Genomic DNA, 19940 nt, shown 5'->3' on the forward strand with positions numbered 1-19940 from the left:
GCACTCCTTCCTTTGGGGGGGAAAACCCCCCCCCCCCAAAGTGTTTATTCTTTAAAATCAAAATCATGAGGAGAAATTCGGTTCATCATCAAAAGGTTTGGTAAATTTCAATAACTGAACAATGTTGTTATTTTAAAGTGTTACTTTTCCTGATTGTTGGCAGTGTTGCGGTGCTGAACAGACAAACGCCAGCTGAACACGAGGAAGGGAACTGATGGTGTAAAATTCTTATGTGTGAAGTTTTTTTTGGGGGGGGGTTATTCTATTATAATTCCAGAAACTGGAATTACAGTTGTTTTTCTCTTACTTGCACAAATATCCACGTTTAAATAGCCAACAAGCAAACTCTGTACAAGTGTACAGTCCCATTTTTTCACATTGTCATGCTGTGGTGATGCATGGAAACTACTTCTTCGGGAGCAGATCCCGTCTCTTTCCCGCCTCCTTAAAATATTCACTCACTGTCGGTGACCCTGTAACGCTGTATCCGCTTCCTTGAATTCATAATTTAGCTCGTGAGCTGCGTAGTCTATGGACTTCTGCTGTCTACTATCAGGTAGGACTGCCTGGCTTTGGGCCAGGCTTAGATAGGACCTTGATGATTTTGACTGTGACTTTCCTGCAGCCAATAATACAGCCACTATGAGGTAGAACACAGAGCCTCTGGAGGTAATTATGCTGCTCCTTTACTTGGCTTAGGTCATCGCAGGCCAGCAGAGGATGAGCGGGAGGATAAGTAGGAGCAGAGATTTTTACTTTTTTTTTTTTTTTTTTCTTCAAAGGTCGGGGCAGATAAGAGCAGTGTATTTGAAGAGAGCTGTGCCCCAGAAAGTCCATGTTACACATTCAGATTTCCAGTTATCAGCGACGGTAAAAAGTTATTTTTGAGTTCTATCTGGTTTCCCTAAAGGCTTCCACTGAGTATTCACCCAGCTCAAGGTGTAAGCACTGCTGGCATTAAGCACATTCTTCTGTAGAAAAATGTGAGGTTTAGCAGGATCGCTGTGGATGTGGAAGAGGTGGAAGCCGGAGCGCTCAAGCTCCTTCAGCAGGCTGTACCAGTACCGCACCACAGATGGCTCATCGCCACCCACCTCAAAGCCTGCCCAGTGCAGGTGAAGCTCCAGCAGCAGCTGTCCCACTGAATCCAGAACTCTTTCGAGGATCAAATTTTCCAAAATCTTCCATTCTGCACTCTCCATGTCTGCCTTCAGTACATCCACCTGAAACACAACCAGAAAAACTTCCGATTTAAATGCATCTTGTTTAGGTAATAAATGACACCAAGCTGCATGGAGTTCTTACATGCAAAATCTATTAAAAGATGAAAAGTGAAGCTTGATTTTGTTCTGCGCCGGGGATCTTGATGATGGATTGAGTGAAAGAGCAGCCTGACAAGACTTGCTGTGATAGAGCAGGGAGGAAATTTTCAGAAGATGAATGTTAATAGCACCCTTAGGTCATATTCATGTAAGGACATTCATGCATGCTCAAAGTTTAATGCATATCCTCAGGACACTGGGTTTCCTCTCAGGTCTAGTATAGCAGAGTCTTTCAGGCTCACCAGTATCTCGTAATTTTCTCAGGAAGTCCATCATGTAGCCATAGTCAATAATACATTAACCAAAGAAAATATCAGGGATTAGTGCATTAAATAGTCTTTCCTACAAAAAAAAAACCTAAACAAATAGGCTGATAACATTTCTTGAGCTAAACTAAGTGTCGGGTGGTATGGCAGCATATATATTAAACAAGCTCCTCTCCAATTGATGCATTTGACACCGCACAATATCCCCAGACCTCATTAGTGTAACTGAACAGGATTCAAAAACAACTGTGGCAAAATATCGTCCTCTGTCCTCCCCACCATTGTCCCTCACTCCCACAAGCAGAAACATGTTGTTTTTTTTGATTGGACAAAAATCACGTGATGGAAAATGATGAGACATCGCTGAAAACTAATGCTAATGTAATTTCTATCTGCTTATGTGTGTGTACATTGTGTTGTGTTGTAAGGATTATAGATGATCACACAGCTTCACTCTATCTGTCGTCATTTTTCTCTTCCGTGGACTTCCCAGAAATGGCCTTTTTGCCTTTGTGGTCCCATATCCATGTCTATGGGTGGAGCATGGGGGTTATTTCTGTTCAAATATTCTGATTTCCTTTGGCTTCATGTTTAACTGCAGACAAGCGAGCATTTTTATTTTCATGTCTTCTAAATGGAGTGTACTCACTGAACTGGTCAACAGTCTAGCACAGGTCCAACACAGAGAGGCAGATAAACATTCACACTCACATTATGTCAATCCAGTTAACCCAACATGCACATTTTCAGACTGTGGGAGGAAGCCAGAGTATCTGGAGAAAAGCCACACTAGCACAGGGACAACATTTAAACTAAGCAAAGAAATGCAGTCAGGTTCAAAAAAAGGAGGTCATGGGGGTGACAGACAACCATTATGTACATCTGTGAATTCACTCACGATAGTACGCTTATGGCCATATCACCACGAGCAATCCCGATCTGTTTGTATTTTATATTTTATTATATTTAACAATGTTAACTTTTATCTTTTAAGCTTCATTTGAATTTTAAACTGTGCCAGCAAATCAAAAAGCATGCATTTCAGTGGCTGTCTTATTAAAATTCATTTAGAACTCAGGATTAGATTTGAAACACACACAAAACACAAAGAAAAATTGACTGCAATAATGAAGCTGATCAGCCCCGGTGGATAGCTTCCATAGACAATTTTATGTCAAATGACTTTGCACGCTGTGAAATTCCTGCCCTCCCTAACAGAGATATTAATGTGAGACTGCTGTAAACGGTTTTAGCCAATGAGCAATGAGTTCCTCTGCTTCCAGTGAGTCATAATGTATGTGATTACTTCTGTACAGCAATCTCAGCATTAGGCATTGGAACACATTTTCATTTTAGAGAGGCTTTTGATAAAAAGTTGTCTGAGTCTGTGTAAACAAACAAGTTTGCTGATTTGAGAGCAGAACAGCAAAATGGGAGTTTACATTCGGGCTTGTTAATTAAATGGAAATGTATTTATTTGAGATAAATCCTAGCTATTACCCAGACTTTATTTTTTCTTTTTATTGCACACAGAATACCTCAACTGACCAGCCAAACAGGACACAAATCCTGACATTATTACTAGGAATGTGTGCCTTTATTGGTGACTATGCCACCAAAGAGCAGATCATACTTCCAAATATTAATTTTACTAGAATCTAAAAGGTTGGTGAAAACACTTCAACAGCTGCATTAACCTCTCTTTGGGCTATTTCTGCAACCGTTTAAAAAGCAAGCAAAAATGCGTGAGTGTAACATTTTTTTCTCTAATTATTTCAGTGCATCGTTTAGGCACAAAAAGCACATTCTTAGTCCAAAGATTGTTAGATGTAAGTTTTTCTGCTTAGGCTAATTAAATCCCGTATGGTAGCATCTCTGGGCAGTGTTACGCAATTACTGTCATGATCGATTGTCCAATGTGCAGCTCTTTTTCGCTAAATGAGATGTGACTTCCTGCTACTGACATTTGCACCCGCCGTGACAGTGTGTGCGCTGTGTCAGCTGGTCACTAGAGCTGTGTGAATGAGTCATCTGTGTGTGTGTGTGTGTTTCTTTTTTAACTAACGGAGATAAGAAGTGCCGCACAAATGCATATTTTGACCTTTCAGAGCGACTCCCGTCTCTTGATTGCTGCCTTTCCTGTCGCCGAGGATTGGAGAAGAAACAGTTCTCCTGCTGTTTGCTGCTTGCTCCTCCTGCACACTGTGTACTCACATTAAAACCTCATTACAAGAATGCATGTGTGGCTCTGCATTTAAAACAGGTGAGGTGTGTTATCTATAACGCAGCATGGTGTACAAACCCACCCACACATACTGTAAACACGCCAGCCCTTATTTGTTCATATCTCGTCACACACCGACATCTTCATATCTTTGCAAATACCTTCTATGATTTGCGTGTTTGCTTTTTACCTGCAGAAAAGGGTTTAACAACTCGAACCGCTCAGCTTAAATCAGTTAAAGCAAAGCACCTGGTTTCTTCGCCAGGGATTCTGCTTTAGTCTAATTTAAATTTAGTCTGTTTAAAACAAAAAAACAATGATAAGCCCAGCTAGCAATCAATATATATTAACTGAAATGTTCACTTTATTATAGGAGAGAGGGTTAGTGGAATAAACTTTAGAGTGTTAACAGTAGTGATGCAAAAAAAAAAAGATTTTGCCCTGGAGGGTGATACAGATGCTCTGCAAAGCTCACCTCAAGAAAAAAAAAAAAAACAGAAAAAAGGATAACCTCTGTGTAAAACACACACTTTATCCTGAGGGTGGAGTGGGAGCCCAAATTTCATGAATCAGTTTGGTTTTCTTTGGTTTTTTCATACACCAGTGAAATTCAAAGAAAACAAATAAGCAGGAACTTGACTATCAAATTGTGTTCACAATAATTAAAAGCCACCCACACCCTTTAACAGTTGGATTTAAATGCATCATGGGTGTTTACGTCAGCTAGAACACATCTGCGTTTACACCTGCTTTTGTCACGTCTCCAAGCTATCCAGATGCCCGCTGTTGTTCAGATTTCATAAATATATCATAATCTGTTGCCAGTAAAACACCACATTTGTTCAGAAAATGCAACATATATATATATATATATATATATATAAAATCCACTCATAATATCAGCAGGACCAAACCATATGTGAAAGGCGAAAGGGATAACATGAAACAGGGTCGCCGCACCCTGAACTGATTCTTGTTATGTCCCTGTGGGGGACACATCAGCGAACATGACCGTTTACACTAAACCCATATGTGACCACAGAGTCTCAGGGAAAAGGATTTGGCTTATTGTGCAGCATCATAAAGCTCGCTGTACTGTAAAAGCTAGTACTGCAGAGCAGCTATACTTCCAGCAACACTACACGTACAGAACAATTTCTGCTGGGAACTTTCACATTTTTCAGCAAAAGAGCCTTCAGCTGCACAAATGTTTCAACTTCACTGTGTCTTCACTGGCAGTTTTATTAACGAGTGCACTTTAGTCCTTCCTGTCCTTTGAAAGTTTGTTGTCCGCAAGCTGAGAAGTACCTGATTCAGCTGTGTTTTGCTGGAAGCTGCATGCTGAACCCCGTTTCATATTTTTAGTTCATGCTGACTTACAGATATGACACACATTCCTTGAACCAAGGTAGAAATTGGTTATATTCCTGTTTTGTGTGTGTGTGTATGTGCAGAATTAGTGGCACAACACAGCCATTTGCACTGTTAGCAGGTGCCTGTAGGCTTCTTTCAGCTGCTCCCTTACTTATGAGCAGTTGCCACAGATTTGGCTCTGAGGTATTTGTACCTCTTCCTGAACTCAAACCGAGAATACCGCACATGTTAGGCAAATGTGTGAAACACAATACTGTGGAATCACTCATATCTATGACTCCTCTAACAGGAAAAAGGAGGATAATCAGAAAAGGTGGCTGAGGGAAGTGACAATAATGGCTTTTAAAAAACAAGCAAACAAACAAAAAATTACATATTGGATCCTTAATGGTATCAAGGCATTTATGTACCAAACTGAATGCTCTGTCTTTAATCAGTGTTCTGTAACCGTAACTATTAAAGTTACCCGGTGAAGTGGATATATTACAAGAAGAGAGCCTTGATGCCTTTAAGTCATGATTTAATTACCTCTTTAGAGAAGCATGGCTTCCTTGACCTTGAATTACCATTTAGCCTTCCTATTCAGGCATGCTTGTTGGCTCTATAACTGTGTTTATTAGCATGCATGCTATGACTGGGCTTGGTGCGTGTGTTTATGATTGAACGTGAATGCAGATCCCTATCTGATGAGGTGAAACACAAACCCTGAGGAGTTTTGGGGAGGTAATACATCCAGCACAGTCATATTTACAAGAAAAAAAGTCACATATACGTGAAGATATTCACCTGGAGTTTAAGACAGACAGAGGAATTAATCATAATGAGCTGTTTTATGTTGAGGCGCGCAGGAGCAAACCTGCCCTTGCTTGCTATGCATGAATAATGCCGACGTTGATAAAGGAACACCTTCATCAGGTTTAAGGCAGAATCTACAACCATTTATCCATTTTATTCTGCTTATCCAAATTCAGGGTCATGGGCAGGCAACTGTTAGGGGACCTAGACCGCTGTGGGACCGCTGAGAGCTGACAAGCTTGCAGTATGAAATGTCACTAGGATTGACCTGACCTCCCTAAGTGGGCTCCACCTGACTCCACTCACTTATGTATGCATGATTCTGTTTAAACAAACTGAAAAACCACAGAGAAAAAAAGGAAAGAAAAGAAAAAAGAAAGAGGAGAAAAGCAAGTTAGAGGTGAGCGGAGCATTAAATAAAATGCTAAATAACTAAACGCGGCTAGCCTAGCCTTAACTGTGGAGGGCAGGCAGTTGAATGACTTCCACTATCATCATGTTAGTTCTTTTTTTAGTTAGATCTTTGGCTAATTTGGCTAGCAGAGTAGCCTAGCATGTTATTTTTGTTGTTGTTGTTGGTGTTAGATTATTACACTGGTTGTATGTGCCCCCTTTGGGAGGAAACTGGAGAGAACCCATGCCAACACTGGGAGAACATGCAAACTCCACTCAGGAAGACCCCAGTCTTGCTGTGCATGCCATGAACATGCCTATCTAGAGCCTCAGTGGCCTATTCTCTATCTCTTACCTCTCTGTGTCCAAAGTCATTAAGTATGGTGGCTAGTTTCTTCGTGCTGGCATACTGACGCTGGGCAACAACGGCCGGGCTGGGATCCCTCCAATCTACAGAAAGACGATGGAGCCACATTTCAGCTTGTTGCAGGTGAGGCTGCTTAAGGCTGGGATCAAAACAGTGAACTTCACAGCCTGATTGGGCGAGAGAACTTTCCAGGGACCGGTCATCCACTCCTAACCTAGAAAACACACAAAAATACAGACAGGGCGAATATGTGAGAGTCAGCTCCATTTACAGGAATGCATATTTCATCGTCTTGACTTCATTTGTGTGAAATGTTCCAATGACGAGATGAAGAGATTCTTCATGGGACACATGAAGACTAAGTGGTACGAGTGGCCCAAATTATGATATTTTGACAAAGTTATATGGCAACTAGCTATTGAATTTCATACAATCTCACCCCTTGTGCACATTTTTAAGGAAGTCAAAGTGTGGTACAGGTACAGACAGTCAGGTAGGAAAACACAGGTATTAAAAACTTTCTAAAAATAGCCATCATTAGAGAGGGATGTTTGCATGAATGCAGCTGTATAACTTCAATGCGTGTTTATTTCATGCAGGGTTGGATTTCATTAGAAATTGGTCGCCTACTATAAAACCATCGTCTTTATTGTTGCTCCATCATTTGATAGGGCCAAGTGCTTATGAGACCCATATGGAAAAGATATATATAAATCTTATAAAGTTTTTATCTGTCTTGTATGAAACTTGTATGAAAAGCATACAGGAGTGAAAACACATATAAGATCCCTTGAAAAATTATATAATGAAACTTGTATGTTTTATATACTTACTAAAAAAATATATGAAAGTAATGAGAAAGTGGCCACTTTCATGAGTAAATCATATATGTTTTTACTATTTCTTTTCCATATGGGGAACAACGCAGGATGAAGCCCTTCTGTTGTATTCCAGTGATCTAAAACTTTAAAAATGTGCTCTGAGGCGCCACTAAAGCGAAAACATTTGATCAAAGACCCAAAGATCGGTTTTGTGACATGAAACAACACCTTAGACGTGTCAAATGCAACAGAGCGAGTAAAACTGATAAAAGGATACAGACAAGATAACACCACGGCGTCACTGTGATCTTACTTGGCCTCCAAGCCAGAAAAGAATCAATAATTCAAATGAAGGGAATAAAGATTTTAGCCAGGAGATACTTGACGCTTGTGTTTCTCTCTTATGTCTCCTTTGTTTCATGTTTCTCTCCTTTGCTCTCCACATCTCTTTTCCTACAAGTGGCCTGCTTCTCTATTTTAAAATGTGTAAATCTAAGCAGACAGACACGTTCCCTCGTGTCTCTGTCTCTTTCATGCCTTCTCTCCCTTCTCCCCGCACTTTTTCACTAACCTCTCTCCAGTGGCGTCGTTAGGCCTATTTTAGGGGTGCTGAAGCCTCCCTAAAATATTCTTAAGCCCCCCTAAATAATTTGGTGGGTTTTTTTTTTTTTTTTTTAACTTATTCGATTTTTTTTTTAACAGAACTTGCAGACAAATTCAATATAAAGATGCAGGAATATGAGTTTAAAGAAATAATAATATAAACCTGTCGCTATTCACACAAATATGATCATAACTCGGTTGGTCCCTTTCGCTTTACATTGTTAAGGTAGCGTCAGTGCTTCGTTATCCAATCCCTTCCAGTTGTTCACAGGGGACATCCACATGACTGAAAATCCAGTCCTCGTTTTCACTGCTACTTTACACTCCGCTCGTATACACCTGCGGACACACTAGCGTGCATGTGGCAAACGGCAAGAAATCATGGATATACGCAAGTTTTTCAAGAAAGTAAGTCTTCATCACTGGCTGGTAGTAACAATTAGTTAGCTCCAGCTAACAGCAGAGAGTCCCATGTAAATAATGAACCAGGTGCTCCCCATTTTGTAAATAAAAACAAGGCTAGCGCACTAAGTTAAATTGTTAGCATAATGTTAATTTCTGTCACTCGTTTTAGCTCTGAAAAATCCAGCTGAGCTCATTCAGGTATGGTTATCATCAGTGGAAATAATAATAATCACTCCATCCCCATTAACCTGTAGGAGTCAGGGCAGAGGAGCACAGAGAGGCAGAGGGGAGAGACGTCTGCTGGAGAGGTGAGTCAAAGGATGGAGTCATTTGTGATGGAGACAGTCTGATTAGAATTTTATGGGACTCAATATGGATATGAAATATGAAACATTTCAGTCACGGTACAACATATAAGACCTGTTTAACTTGAGCTTTTATTTAGGAGAGTCAAGGTTAGAAAGTGGAGAGAGCAAAGAGAGAGATATGTATATAAGTCAAATTAGCCTGACTCACATATTTTTGAGGGTTCTATTTTAATATTACTTCAATTCAAGTAATTTAGTAATATTTTTCAGGGCTTTAAATTGCAACCATTTTAGTCACATGCGTGCTCAAAATATAATGTTTGTAACTTCAAAATATTTGGGAGCAACAAATTAGGGGAGAGCGGGGTAAGTTGTCACACGGGTAAGTTGTCACACTGTTCATAACTCCAACACTAGAGGCTCTATGAAATAGCCACTTTGTGTGACTTCTTCTTCTATAGTCAACCTCCTGTTCACATGTGGTCAAGACTGCTCTAATCTGAGGTGAGCACATCTTTTTTATTTTTTTGACCTAAAAGGAAAAATAAATCACTTTAAATTTTCTTCAGTACAACTTTGTTAGGTATAGATGTTACAGATTATTATTTTACACAAAATAGAGGAGACATTAACGTGTCTTTTGATACTTCAGCTGATTTGCTATGTTGAGCTAACCCTGACATTTAGCCAAAATTAGCATAAATGTCAGTTTGGGGCAAGTTGTCTCATTAACTTTGGGGCAAGTCGTCACATGTGAATTGTGACTATGAAGTTGAGTCTGATTAATCAGAAATAAGGCATCTGTTTTGTTCAGAGTATAAACATGTTAAGTAAAGCAAATTATTTGCAGCATTCCATTCAGTTATGATGGATTTATGTGCAAGCCAGAGAACATTTGAGTTTAAAGTTCAAACTAAAGTTTTCTTTCTACTTAATGTTTTGATTAAAATGTGTATTGGATTGAAATAATTGTTTTTTTCCAAATTCTCTTGGCATAATTGTTCAAATTTCCAGTTTTGGTTTGAATTTAACAATTAAAATCAATAATCATAATTAAGTATTTGTGTTCATATTTTAAGATAATCTAGTGTGACAACTTACCTGCCGATGGGGCAAATTGTCACAAGTGCACATTCTCCTTTCAACAGTCTACAACTCCGTAATGAGATAAGATATGAAAATGTAATCAATACATCATATGTGCCCGAGACTTCCGTCTTTCATTTGGTGAAACATTTATTACGTTGTGATGTATGGTGCTCAGTAAAAGTTAGTCAGTGTGAAGAGTGTGACAACTTACCCCGCTCTCCCCTACTGTGGAGCGGGAGCAGAAGTCATGATATTAGCAATTTACATTACAATTCAGTATGTTTTAATGTATCTTGAAGGGTGAGGCAGAAGGAGTGGCTGAGGGAGAAAAAGGTCAACAGGCAAGTTCAAGTCAGAGAGAGCAAGGAGAGACAGAGGAGCTGCAGCAAATAGATCGAGAGGCAGAGGAAGATCAAGTTATTACAGAGAGAGGAGAGCAAACAGGCCAAGAGAGGGAAAATGATGAAGCAGCTGCAGCAACTCATTCTACTACAGGGTTTGATTTAGGTGACAAAGACACAGGGCCCAGACAGGTGAAGCTGAAGAGCTATCCACATGATACTTTTGGTACACAGAAGCGAGCATTTAACCACAGCTGGTTTGAAAAGCACAACTGGTTAGAATATTCAGTCAACCAGAATGCAGCTTTCTGCTTCCCATGTAGAGTGTTTGGCAAAAACATCAAACATGATAGTTTGGTCAGTAACGGTTGCAAGACCTGGAAGAAAGCTTTAGTCATCTTTGGCAAGCATGAGATGGCACAAACACATAAGGACAGTGTTGTTACATGGAAAAGCTACCAGGGAACTAGCAAACAGGGAAACGTTGCACAGATGATAGCAACTGCAAATGTGAGTGAGATAGTCGAAAGAAGAGAGTATCTCAGACGAATTGTTGCAGTCACCTCTATGTTAGGGAGACAGGGACTCCCTTTTCGTGGTCATGATGAAGGTGAAGACAGCCCAAACAGAGGGAATTTTCTTGCGTGCATGGAGCTTTTGAAGGAGTTTGATCCTTTTCTTCAAAAACATAATCCCCCATCAAATGCACAGTATATCTCACCAACATCCCAGAATGACATGATTGACTGTTGTGCCCAGGAAGTTACTAGTGTCATTGTATCTGAAATGACAAAGTCTAAAGTCTATTCCATCATGGTGGATGAGGCAAGGGATAAAAAGGCAGAGCAGTTAGCTGTTTGTGTCAGGTACGTGTCAGAGGGGGCAGTGAAGGAGCGTTTCCTTGCACTTGCAGAGATAAAATCATTTGATGCCCAGTCCATTGCAAATGAGATTCAGCAGCAGATCCAAAACTATGGTCTTGCAGAGCTTAAGTGTGTAGCACAAACATATGATGGTGCAGCCGTTATGAGTGGCTCCACTGGAGGTGTACAAGCACATTTTAGAAGGCTCCATCCTGAGGCTATCTATGTGCATTGTTATGCTCATCAACTCAACCTGGTTTTGTGCAATACTTGCAAGGCTGTCCCAGAGGCTGTGGAGCTTTTCAGCTTGTTGGAGTGTGTGTATTCTTTCTTCAGCACCTCCCTAGTCAATCATCATAAGTTCATGGAGACTCAGGCAAAGCTTGGATTGACAAAAACTGAGCTTGTGCAACTTTCAAACACTCGCTGGGCATGTCAGTTGCGATCAATCAGTGCAGTTCTTGAGACATTGCCTGCCATTTTGGAGTGCCTATCTGCAATTGGATCCCCCATAGCTGTTGGTCTCAGAGCAAAGCTCTACAAGTTCTCAGCAGTCTATGCACTACTGATGTTTCAGTCGATTCTGTCTGTAACCGAAGGACTCCACAAATTCCTGCAGAAAGAGACTTTAGACCTGGCAGAAGCTTTTATCTGCAAACAAGCTGTGTGTGACACACTTAAGGGCAAACACTCAGATGCATTTGCTACAGAGCTGTATGAGAAAACCAAGGCCCTGTGTAACACCCACAGTATCCCTGAACCAGGTGCCAAGACAAGGCACAAACAGAGGAAAATGGAGGATTTTGTCCTGGAGGCAACTGTGGGTTCACGCACTGAATTGAACAACTCAGACACATTGAAAAGAGAGTTACTTTTCCCTTGTGTGGATCGGATGGTTGGCGAGCTTGATCAAAGATTTTGCAGTGTAGATGCAGGGCTGCTAAAAGGCGTCCAGGCATGCAGTCCTAAATCTGAGAACTTCTTGAGTGAACCACACTTGAATGAACTTGCAAAGCACTACAGACTTGACCTGAAAAAAGAGGAGGTTCTGGTGGCCAGAAACTTTCTTACCCGGAAAACAGAGGCTGGATGTCCACCCAAAAATATGTTGTCTGTGTACAACCTCCTTGATTCAGACATGTTTCCCTCTCTGAAGGCAACCATCCAAGTTGCCCTAACAGTGCCTGTCAGCAGCTGCTCGTGCGAACGGTCCTTTAGTGCACTGCGTCGGCTGCACTCCTGGCTGCGTCAAACAATGGGTCAGAAAAGACTTCACAGTCTTGCAGTCATGTCTATTGAAAAAGACACGCTTCAGCATCTGAGTCACAACAGAGTGATTGACCGATTTGCCACTCTTAAAAACAGACGTCATTCTTTGATGCTTCCACCCACCAAGTAACTGGTGATTGCAGCCAGAAAAATGTACTTTTTTATTTTCAGTTTTTTTCTTGTTATTGATGCAGCAAACACATTTCCTCTGTTTTTTTGTTGTACTGTATTATAAAGCAGACTGAAATAAAACAATAGATCTATTGGTGGCCTAGGATGTTTAATCTGTCCAAAAAAGTAGGAAAACAATTTCTCAGTCTTTGTTTTCTGTTTGTGAAATTTTGTGCTCATTCACTACGTTCGTTCATGTCGTGTGCATCTCTTGGGGGCTAAGCCCCCCCTGTCCTTAAAACCTAGTGACACCCCTGCCTCTCTCACTGCTGTTCACTGTTTATTCCACCCCTCCCTTCTCTAATTCCACAATTTTCTCCTTTTCTTCCTGTCACTGTCTCTGCATCTGCATTCCCCTGTGTCTTGTTTGCGCGGCGGCTGTATTCTGTAATCGTGACAAAGGGAGTAGATTTCACAGTACGCGTCTTTTACAGATGAGGCACCGGGTCCCCAAATGCATCACGCTGGTGGGAAGATGAGAAATGAGCATATGTGAGGGATTGAGATGCAACTAGATGTCTCTTTTTAAAGCACTAAATATTTCATTGAGAGTTTTTCATTCTCTGGTGAGGTTTTGGTGAGCGGCTGAGAATCAGTGCAGCGAAACTACGGGGATCGGGGATGACTCATGAGGCGGCAGGAGCAAAAGGGGGGAGTCACAGTGCATCACATGCCCTTCAGAATAACAATGTTCATAAAGGAGGGTCTCTACTAGGTCTCTCATGAGAGCAGGAGGGGTAACATAATGGATGAATGGCTACATAAATGTGGGTGTTCTAGAAAGAAATTTACTTCATACACATTCTTTATAGAGGCTGTAAGGAGACTGCTGTTGATGTAACCAAATATGAAGATCTGTGATTGTTTAGATTCTTGGTCACAAACTCCCAGAGGATTGTAAATGTAATAAAGAGCTATGAATCCACCTGACCCATTATGTCAGCAGCCTGTCTGGGTGTGGTGAAGTCTGGGGCTGATTAACAAACCCTTGGTGGGTCGAGAAACTGTCCCAGTTTGTGCCAGTTTTTTCTCATTCTGGCCTCTGTCACTGTCTGTCTCTCACTTTAAATTTCACACTTGGACAAGATACAAGGGAATTGGTGGCAGAAAACCATAACCACTGGCGTGGCTTTGCCTCAGGCACAGGTATAGCAGTTCGACCCCTGGCTCCACTATCTTCGGACAAGATACTGAACCCCGAGTTACTTGTGACATATTCATCAGGGTCTGATTGTTATATTGATTTCACTTAGGCAAAGAAACAAGATGTGTATTGTTTCTTTGAGGGTCCACGTAGAGAAGAAAGGGGCTCTATACCAGTCAATTTAGAGTTACTAGGAAACCTAAAGGCCAAACTGAAAATATAATCAAGAAGATAACGACATGAAAATAGTAAAACTACAAAACACCATAAACACAGGAATCCTAATGGACTAGAAATAAAGCAATAAGAGGAATAAAACCCATTGCAGTCCAAATACTAATAGAAAAACTCAGAGTTAAGGAACAAAACCCAATTTTATGACAATATTTGTCTCCAAAGGACATGAATAAACATGTCCTTTAAATGTGAAAAGGTTTTTTTGTTTGTTTGTTGGGGGTTTTTTTCACCCTCATGTCCATTAGCCTGTGTTGATGCTCTAAAGTTGTGTCATTCATTCTACAGGTAACTTGTCAAGTTTAGACCAGTTTCATAGAGCAGAAATCTTTTCTGCCCTTCATGTGCAAATCCAACATGACTTCACAGTTCTGTCTCCTTGAATGTTGACTAAAAACGAGACAGTATGATCTGAGCAAACATTTTCAATATTATCTGTGAACTTGAATGTTGCCCCTCCAAAGTTTTACCTGCGAAATAGAAAATGTGGAGGTGTAGTCAACGACAAATTTTAACGACAAACTTTTCAGCATCTCGCAGGAAAATGACAGGTGTAAATAATTAAATTAACACTGCTGTTGCTGCTTCAATTTCAAGGTTATGGTTATGGTTTCAGGCTCACTGTCACACTAATGGATTACTGATCGCTGATGTCATTAAAAACAGTAAAAATCCAAAACTTACAGTTTGTCCAGTGGTCACTTGACTAATGTTTAAATGCCCAACTTTACAGCAGAAATCCTCTTAATCAGAAGTAAACATCTTGACAGCCTCATTAAAAAAGGTCCTTACAGGCTAATTTAACCATTTTTCGCAACACTGTTCATGTTAAGCTTGTTTTTTTTTTAAAATTTAGATTATTATCAGGTTATTGTGACTGATGGGTTGCTGCCAACACAGGAAGAAATGTCTAATAGACATCTGCAAATACACTGATTTGGAAATCTCAATTGGCCTTTTTTAATAAGCCTGTGCTACAGTTTTGATGAGTGAAATAAGAGTATATGTGTTGTGTATATATTTAGCACTGAATTTCTTAGCACTGTCTCTTAGAACCCTGTCAGGTTGCCAGTCTGTTGCAGGGCTTGGCTTCACATCTATCTTCGTCCAGCTTCTATATAAAACCTATGGTTATTAACTGGTTGTGGGGGTTTTGTTACACTCATTTAGTTCATACTAAAGCCATCACTCATAGAATAATGCTTGGTTAACTTCCTAAAAATCACCAAACAGCCTTTACTCTGGGAAGAACAATAGGTAATGGTGATGAGATGGCTGATTATCATATTTTCTTAATTTTGCCCAGAAGGGGAGCTAAAGGAAACAAAGCATGAGAAGCCAGAGCCACCGTTGCTACTAGCTATACTGCAGGTATTAATGCTGTTATCCACTAGCAGCATCTCACATGCCCACATTTATGTTAAAAGTCAAGTCACTTTATTTATGTAGCGTATTAAAAATGCTGGACCTCAATATTCGATCTCAAGTTCTTTCCACCGGAGGCAGATGGACTAATTATACAAATACTGAAGAATACACGGAAGACAAGGGATACAAGTTTAAACAAAGCCTGCTTTAATTTGAGCAGAATGTGGGCTGTTTTTACAGCAGTGGAAAAGGTGGATAATTGGTCTTTCATGTGGAAAAACATCCTGCGTCCCCCCCTATACACCAACATGTGACAGACCAATCAGTGAACAGCTGCTCATCCTTCCCAGGCACAGCCATCCCCGGCTCGTTGCACATCATGCAAATGAGATGTATCAGCTGCACACGTTCAGCAAAACACACGAAAGTGTACCTACATAATGTGCTGAGTTCAAAGGCACATACAGAGGCGTACTAAAAGCATTTGGCTTTTCTATTAAATCCCTTTTAATCTTCTGCAGTTGACTACAGTTGAGGGCTTTGCAAGTCAGAGAAACTCTCCTGAGAGTAGGATGCTCAACATACCTGGCAAAGAGGCAAGAGTATGACCAAGAAGTGTGTGTGAGAGCATGTGTACGTGTATGCACGCGCGCGCGTGTGTGTAATGAATGTAGGTCAGATAGGGGACATGGGGAGGAACTTCAGAGAGCAGTTTGCAGGCTGACTTGATTAACTCTCTCCGTGAGATTCTAGGAAATTTATTTTGTTACTCGGGAAGTTTAATTTTTTTTAAAGAATTTAATGTCTTTTTGGGACTCGCTTTTACTGTATTCGACAGAGTTGAGTTGACGTAGTGTAAACTGATTTAATTCCAGAGGTATTAAGTGATCAGTTAGATAGGAAGAGATCGCCAAGTAGCTTTCATTGATTTGAAAAATTAGATCTGAGTCACTGTTACGTTCCCCCCGAAGGGGTCTAGGCATGTGAGAGAGGGGACCAGTAACAAATGAGTCCGGAATCAGAATGAAAAAGGAAAACAAACAGAGTTGTTCTGCATCAATAAAACTTTATTACAAAATGGTACAGGTTAACATTAACTTAAAGGGCCGGCAACGCCGTCTTACCAATAACGCCAAAGAAACAAAGAAAACGCTCGCAGCCACGAAAGGCAGGAGGACTACCAAACAAACACAATAAAAAAGGAGGCACTTCCCACACTTCCTACCCTACTCCCCACCACGGGGAGACACTCTCAGGGCCCACAAGCCCGTCTGCTCACTGGTCAGAAAGAGGCTGTCTGTCCAAAATCTAGCACAGAACCGCGTAGAGCCACCGAGGAAAAAGCCACCCTGCTCACAGCTCATCCCCAGTTTAAATAGCCTCAGAGGATGATTGCTGACTGGAGTCAGGTGGCAAACGAGGCTAATCAGCAGCAGCTGTGTCCTGGGGAGAGAGGAGAGTGAGAGAGACAGAGAGGGGTAGGAGTGGCAAGAGGGGTGGAGGCGGGGAGAGTGGGCAAACACCCCACCCACACACTCCCACAGCCTCACAGAACGTAACATTCCCCCCCCCTTACATTGAAGCCCTACTACAACAACAACAACAACAACAACAACAACAACAACCTATTGCGAGCTGCGTGAGAGTGCATCAGCCACTATATTGTCAGTACCTTTCTTGTGTATGATCATCAGATTGTAATCCTGGGCCAGGAGTGCCCAGCGCATCAGTCGCTGGTTGTGATTGTACATCCGGTTCAGAAAAACAAGGGGGTTGTGGTCTGTGAACACGGTCACCGGGGAAGCGCTGGAGCCCACATACACTTCAACGTGCTGCAGAGCTAGAAGCAGAGCTAAGGCTTCCTTCTCTATGGTAGAGTAGTTCAGTTGATGGGGTTTGAACTTTGCAGAGAAATAACAGACCGGATGGCACACACCTTCCTCATCATCCTGCAGCAGGACTGCCCCGGCTCCGGTGGCACTGGCATCGACCTCTAGCTTAAAGGGGCGAGAGAAGTTTGGAGCTGCCAATACAGGGGTGCTGCACAGAAGAGATTTTGCCGACTCAAAGGCATGCTGGCATTCAACTGACCATTCAAAAGGCACCTTTGGGCTACACAGTTTGGTTAGCGGGGTCACGACCACAGAAAAGTTCTTACAGAAACACCGGTAATATCCGGTCATCCCTAGGAACCGCCTTAGTTCCCGTCTGGTGGCTGGACTCGGGTAGTCCAGGATTGCAGCAACCTTCGCCTCCACTGGGCGGACCTGCCCAAACCCCACCTGCTTACCTAGGTAAGTGACGGTTGCCTTACCAAACTCACACTTAGCGAGATTGAGGGTCAACGAGGCCTCGGCTAGCCGCTGAAACACTGTCCTCAGAAGGGACATATGATCTGCCCATGTGTCTGTGTATAGCACCACGTCATCTAGATACACATTGCACTGGGGCACATCTCCCAACACCAACTGCATCAGTCGTTGAAAAGTAGCTGGGGCATTTTTCATGCCAAAGGCCATTACTGTGTATTGCATGAAGTGGTCAGGGGTGACAAATGCAGAAATCTCTGAAGCTCTGGGAGTGAGAGGCACCTGCCAGTAGCCTTTAAGGAGATCGAGTTTGGTGATGAATTTGGCAGGGCCGATGCTGTCAATGCAGTCTTCCATACGAGGAAGCGGAAAAGAGTCAGAGACCGTTACAGCGTTTACCTTCCGATAATCTGTGCAGAAACGGGGTGTGCCATCAGACTTAGGTGTTAGTAGACATGGGGAGCTCCAGGGGCTACAACTAGGTTGTGCCAAGCTGTTTTCTACTAAGTACTCAACTTCTTCTTTCATGACCTCACGTTTGGCGAAGGGGCAACGATATGCATGCTGCTTGATTGGGACTGCGTCTCCAACGTCAATGTCATGCTCACAAACGTGGGTACGCGAGGGTACGTCACTAAAAAGAGACAGATAGGAGTGCAGCAAGTCAAGTATCTCTTTACACTGGGACGGAGGAAGGTGAGATAGGTTGGCCTCGGCCTTAGCTAAAAAAACAGAATTTGACAACCGCCCACATTGCTGTCCCTCAGAAAGGGTACCCAGATCATCATCACCCTCAACTTCAACACTTAGCAGGGCAACAGGGACTGAACCGGGGACAGCCGTCCCAGCAGTGTCTGATGATTCTGTCATGCTGGTGTCTCTGGTATGGTATGGTTTCAACATGTTGACATGGCATAGGCGAGTCTTCCTTCTGCGTTCTGGGGTGTTGAGAATATAGTTGGTGTCAGACACTTTTTTCACTATCACATAGGGGCCTGAGAAACGAGCCATGAGGGCAGAACTGGGCACGGGCAACAACACGAGAACTTTGTCCCCAGGCTGGAACTGTCTTTCCACTGCTTTTTGATCACATCGTTTTTTCATGTTTGCCTGGGATACACAGAGAGCCTCTTTTGCTAACAAAGTAGCCCGTTGCCACCTGTCCTTGCATGTTTTTACAAACTCCATCACAGTAGTTTTAGGCACACAACCACTGAGAAAACTCTCCTTCAACACCTTTAGCGGACCCCGCACGTCGTGTCCAAACACCAGGGTAGCTGGGCTGAACCCCAAAGACTCCTGCTTCACATCACGTATAGCGAACAATACAAACGGAACCCCGTCATCCCAGCTTTTTCCGGTGTCGTGGCAATACTTACTCAACATCGCCTTGAGAGTTTGATGCCACCGCTCCAGTGCACCTTGTGACTCTGGGTGGTAAGCACTAGACACAGAATGAGAAACTCCAAGGGACCGTAGAGTCCAATTAAAATCCCTGGACATGAAATTGGTACCCTGATCTGTCTGCACGGTTTTCGGGAGGCCAAAGGTGATAAAGAATTTGACTAGTGCTTTGGTAATGCTTGCTGTCGTGATTTTCCGCAGAGGAATCGCCTCTGGGTATCGAGTGGACACACACATTATGGTTAACAAGAACTGATTCCCTGCCCGCGTCTTTGGTAAGGGGCCAACACAGTCTACCAGGATATGCTCAAAAGGTTCACCGACAGCAGGGATAGGACGTAGGGGGGCGGGGGGCACCGCCTGGTTCGGTTTACCCACAAGCTGGCAAGTGTGACAGGTGTTACAAAACTGCACTACATCTGCTTTCATTGCCGGCCAAAAGAAATGCTGCAGTATACGGTCATATGTTTTAGTGACACCCAAATGACCTGACCATGCGTGATCATGTGCTAACTTCAGCACATGCCACCGCAGACTGGTCGGAACCACCAACTGCCGCACTACGCTCCAGTCTTCTCCAGGCCTTGGGGTCCACTTGCGCATCAATAAACCTTCCCAAACGAAAAATGTCTGCCTCTTGCTCCCCTCACCTCCCTTATCCTGAGCTGCTGCGGTAAAACACTGAACTAATGAAGGGTCTTCTTTCTGAGCCTTCACAAGTGCTTCCCGGGTGAGCAGAAAAGGAGCTCCAGACACAGGAGCTGGCTCAACCACACTGTGAGCTAACTCTAAGGCTCCATTATCTCCCTCATCGGTGCAGGGCATCACATCCTTCTCTAGAATAGAGCCGATCACTGAATCTGACAAATC

General features: G+C 42.4%; 2 protein-coding genes across 3 annotated transcripts in view; one reads left to right on the forward strand and one right to left on the reverse strand.

Moving 5' to 3' along the window:
- Positions 1-145: 145 nt before the first annotated feature.
- mettl24 (methyltransferase like 24) overlaps positions 146-19940 on the reverse strand; it is a 52291-nt gene continuing 32496 nt past the window's right edge. Inside the window, exons 4-5 of the mRNA XM_080882089.1 lie at positions 6730-6955; positions 146-1223 (exon numbers count right to left, since the gene is read on the reverse strand). Of these exons, the coding sequence (XP_080738215.1) occupies positions 879-1223; positions 6730-6955 (571 nt within the window). The 3' untranslated portion in view covers positions 146-878. The remainder of the gene's footprint in view (positions 1224-6729; positions 6956-19940) is intronic.
- Positions 8506-19940, forward strand: part of slc22a16 (solute carrier family 22 member 16) — a 69863-nt gene continuing 58428 nt past the window's right edge. For both annotated transcript variants that reach the window (XR_013971601.1, XM_080882085.1), the window contains exons 1-2: positions 8506-8573; positions 8825-8878. Coding sequence is in view for 1 of the 2 variants with exons in the window: in XM_080882085.1 (XP_080738211.1) it covers positions 8547-8573; positions 8825-8878 (81 nt within the window). In the remaining variant the exon portion in view is untranslated. The remainder of the gene's footprint in view (positions 8574-8824; positions 8879-19940) is intronic.

Source organism: Rhamphochromis sp. 'chilingali', assembly GCF_963969265.1.
Source record: "Rhamphochromis sp. 'chilingali' genome assembly, chromosome: 5".
Classification (NCBI taxonomy): Eukaryota; Metazoa; Chordata; class Actinopteri; order Cichliformes; family Cichlidae; genus Rhamphochromis; species Rhamphochromis sp. 'chilingali'.